This window comes from Gnatocerus cornutus, chromosome 4 (genome assembly GCF_029298725.1).
Source record: "Gnatocerus cornutus isolate USDA-ARS CGAHR chromosome 4, icGnaCorn1.1, whole genome shotgun sequence".
NCBI lineage: Eukaryota > Metazoa > Arthropoda > Insecta > Coleoptera > Tenebrionidae > Gnatocerus > Gnatocerus cornutus.
The window spans coordinates 16,986,515-16,991,078 of NC_142236.1; the positions used below are offsets into that span (position 1 = coordinate 16,986,515).

At 36.1% G+C, this 4,564-nt stretch overlaps 1 protein-coding gene across 1 annotated transcript; it reads left to right on the forward strand.

Annotated features, from left to right (window-relative positions):
- The first annotated feature begins 2,332 nt into the window (after positions 1–2,332).
- LOC148176476 (acyl-CoA Delta-9 desaturase-like) lies at positions 2,333–4,564 on the forward strand. The gene is made up of 3 exons (XM_088034349.1): positions 2,333–2,440; positions 3,170–3,397; positions 3,452–4,564. Exons 2-3 carry the CDS (start codon positions 3,184–3,186, stop codon positions 4,288–4,290), a joined length of 1,053 nt encoding a protein of 350 aa, XP_087890475.1. The 5' UTR covers positions 2,333–2,440; positions 3,170–3,183; the 3' UTR covers positions 4,291–4,564.

Below are 4,564 nucleotides of genomic sequence, written 5' to 3' on the forward strand. Positions count from 1 at the left end.
TTTGCTTGCGGTCTTCTGTTCGCACCACTGCTTAAATCCTTCATACTCTTTTTCGTATAAAATACGTGACATTCTTGATAATAAATCGAGGGATGCATCATTTGCTTATTGTCTAATTTCAGGAGGAGTACAAGAAAAATCTGTTTCGCTATCACTCATTGTGTTTTGTGCACGTTTTGTGTTGCAAATTTAGGTTGTTGACAATTTTTCCTTAGTCTAACAATGACGACTGGATCAAATTCAGGAAGCGAAAATAGCTCTGTGACCAAAACAAATTAAATCTCATTAAGACACAAATCTCATCTATCTTTAATTCGTTTTAGATTGCCACTAAAGTATTATTTGGTGAAATTGTCGCTTTTTTGATGTTAATTAACAATTTCTTGTGTCCAATCAAAAATGACCTTCATGCCACTTCTTAGACGTCGCGATGCCAAACTAACAATAAAAAACAAATTTTTGCATCGGACTCTGGGACATAATTAACAACTATTAAACGTATGCAAACTTGGAAATTTTTATCTTTAAAATTAAAGGCTATTTTGAGGGTTTTCATAAGTAGTGTAGCCGGTGTAAATTCGTGTAAACTTACTTTCAAGTTTACTCAAATGAGTTTTGTCAATAACTTCTTTTAAATTCATCTCCAATTTTTCTCCGAAGTCTCCACTTCTTTCTAGATAAACTTTAGATTCTCTCTATGGAATTAGGTTTCTAAAAATTTGAGAATGTTTAAAAATCGTTGTTTAAATTTTCTTGAAAATCTATTAAGATTGTGTAGGAATAATTTAGAATCTATGAGAATTTGACCAAATCAAACGATCCAAAAATGTATGTTATACAGGGTGGCCCATCTAAGACTTTCGGGCTCAATATCTTTGTTATTTTTGAACGGATTTTTCCAAAATTTAAAATATAATTTCTTGAATAGGTAAGGATGATGTGACATTACCAGCGTCATCGTTGTCTTAAAAATGTTAATTTTACTTGTCTTATTTTAAATTTTAATTAGTTAAGATTTATGTCATTTTATAAAACATCAATAATTATCCGAGTGTGCCAAAACTCAACCGTCTAGCTAGTCAAGTTTCCGAGAAAAAGAGAAAAAAGACCCTCAACATTTCCAAAAGATGCAAAATCATAGTCGGCTATGAAAAAAATAATTTCCCACGCCCAATTTTGGACATCCCTGCGTTCGGTCTGTCAATAATCTGACGTTCTTGACATTTGTAATATTTCTCATTTGAGGTTATGTTTACTTGGATTTTTTGCACCAAAACGTTGCCTGATGCATTGTGATTAGTTTCCAATTTCAAAAGATCGAGATAAATCGTTCTGCGCAAGTTTAAATCAATGATATTCATCATCATGCTCAAAAGTAAACATAACCTCAAATGAGAAAAATCAAAAATGTTGAGAAACGATGCTCGGTACAATGCATTGTGATTAGTTACCAAAAGATCGAGATAACATATCGTGAATGTGCAAGTTTAAATCAATCGTACTGATCATAATACTCAAAAATAAACATAACCTCAAATGAATGTCACAAATGTCAAGAACGTCACGGATTAATCAACAAGTCAGGGATGTCCAAAATCTAAACTTGCTGTAGAAGTCGATTATTTCATAGCCGACTATCAGTTTGTATCTTTTGGAAATGTTGAGGTTCTTTTTTGTCGTTTTCTCGCCAACTTGACTTGCTAGACGGTTGATTTTTGGCACACGCGTATAATTATTGATGTTTTATAAAACTACATAACTCTTAACTAACTGAAATTTAAAATAAGACAAGTCAAATTTACATTTTTAAGACCAGGATGGCGTTGGTAATCTCACATTCATCCTTACCTATTCAAGAAATTATATTTTAAATTTTGGAAAAATCCGTTCATAAATAACTAAGATATTGAGCCCGAAAGTCTTAGATGGGCCACCCTGTATAAATTTAAGACTGGAATCGTAAAATTTAATAAACCCGAAATATCACCTTTTAAAAACTAAGAATTTGAAGAATCTGTGCGAATCGTAGAATATGGGAATCGGTAAAATTTCAAAAATGCCATCCACCCTAAAATCTGTAAATAATTCCAATAATCTGAATAATTGAGAATCTGAGCATCACAAATATTTGAAATTTAAAAAATTTGGAAAAATGGGATCGCGCCACTGAACCACTAGATTGTTAGTGCTCGTGAACTATGAAAATAACGCGTGATAAGACCACGTTGCCGGTAAATTCTGCCAATACAGATACCGGTCGTGATCTTTGAACTTGAAATTTTGAATAGTTGTTTCTGATCATGTGTCAATATCTGCCACTGCTATATAAACGGATTTTCGGAAATTAGCTTCAGTCAAACAAATCGCGACAGTTAATCAAGTGTGCTAATTTGTGAAAAACTGTTTAATGTGAGTGTCATTGTGAAATTGTTTTAACCAGGTGGGTCTATTTCCACAATTTACTTTTTTTCATTTTCTATTTTTTTGTGTTTTCCGTGTGTAGTTAGAAGTACGAATGTGTGTCATGTTCAAGGGCAAGGTCTAGTTCAATAGCCACAATGGACTATTGATTTTTATTCGGAAAGACACAATTTACAATTAGACTAATATGAGTGTTCGTCCATAGGCACATTTTACTTTAACTCCGCGAATTTGTTTTTTTTTAGTTGTCTCATTTTACGCGGAATTTCGCGAGAAATTTGGTGATGTTTTTAAATTTTCTTCATAATCCAGGGTTGCTGAGATATTCATCGTTACAGTTTTACAAAATTTGAAACTAGGCAAGCTGAATTTAAACAAAATTCAGAACTAAAATCTACACATAAATGAGATCATTTTTTTAAACTTTTATAACTTCAGAAATAACAGAATTGTATGTAGACTTTTAGAAAACATTAGTGAAATATTTTATTAATACTTTAAAATTCATTTTTGTAGTTCAATGACACATTTAATGCAAATATTGAGAAGAACATTGTCTGCGAATTTAGCTATTATAGATTATGAATAATAAAAATTTATGACTTGATCAAATACCTACTTCTATAGTTTTCAAAAAATGAATAACAAAATATTTAAGCTTCACCTTGTAATAATTTAATTTTCCTATGAATAGTTTTATACTGATTGAACCGAATTCGAATATTTAATTATGGATTTTAACTTTCAGTTCTAATTTTTGCAATGGCTCCCAACATTTTTGTTCCTACCGGCGTCCTCCACGAGAACGACATGGAAGTCGCCGCCGCCAACATCCCCAAAGACGTGAGCAAACCCGACAACCGCAAGCTAGAGTTGGTATGGCGCAACATCATCCTCTTTGCTTATCTCCACGTCGCCGCCCTCTATGGTCTCTGGCTCATGTTCACCTCTGCCAAAGTGGCGACTTCTGTTTTTGGTAAAGAGTGACCACCTCATGTTTCTTATCAGTGTGATAACACAATCTTTACAGCGATCTTTATGTATCAACTTGGAGGTCTTGGCATTACCGCCGGCGCCCACAGACTTTGGGCCCATCGATCGTACAAAGCAAAATGGCCTTTGAGGCTCATTTTGACTCTTTGCAACACTTTGGCGTTTGAAGACGCCGTGATTGACTGGGCGAGGGACCACCGCGTCCACCATAAGTTCAGCGAGACCGATGCGGATCCTCACAACGCCAAACGCGGTTTCTTCTTCTCCCACATCGGATGGTTGCTCTGCCGCAAGCACCCTCAAGTCAAAGAAAAAGGGAAAGGAATCGACCTTTCGGACCTCTACGCCGACCCGATTTTGCGTTTCCAGAAGAAGTTCTACCTTGTGCTAATGCCATTGGTGTGCTTCGTCATCCCCGTCGTCATCCCTATGTACTTTTGGAACGAAAACTTCAAAAACGCCTTGTTTGTGAATCTCTTCAGATACGCTTGGACTCTCAACGCGACTTGGTTGGTGAACTCAGCGGCGCACATGTGGGGGGACAAGCCGTACGACCACTTCATCAACCCTGCAGAGAATCTGTCTGTTGCTGTACTGGCTCTTGGGGAAGGATGGCACAACTACCATCACACGTTCCCGTGGGATTACAAAACGTCCGAGTTGGGGAAGTACAGCGTGAATTTCTCCGCGGCTTTCATCGACTTTTTTGCCAAAGTTGGATGGGCGTATGACTTGAAGACGGTCTCTGAAGAGATGATTAAGAAGAGAGTGGAGAGGACTGGTGATGGCACCCATGAGATTTGGGGATGGGGTGATAAGGATCAGTCCAAGGAAGACTACCGGGATGCCATCATCACGCATAAGACGAATTTCTAAGTTTTGATAAAACAGATTGAATATTCGATTATGTTTAACCATGAGTTAAACAAATTATTTTGGAAATCTATGAGGGCCAAGTAACCCGGAAAATGTTACAGCAGTTGCTTAAGATTTTTGCATAAGCAGCAGAATCAGCAGGCGTGACATAACCGGGTTACTTGGTCAGGGGTAGCAAAACACTTTAGTTGTTTATTAGGGGAATTAACATAATGGTTTAGAATCTCTGTAGTTTAATCAATTACACAGTGCATTAAAAGTTTGTTCCTTTTTA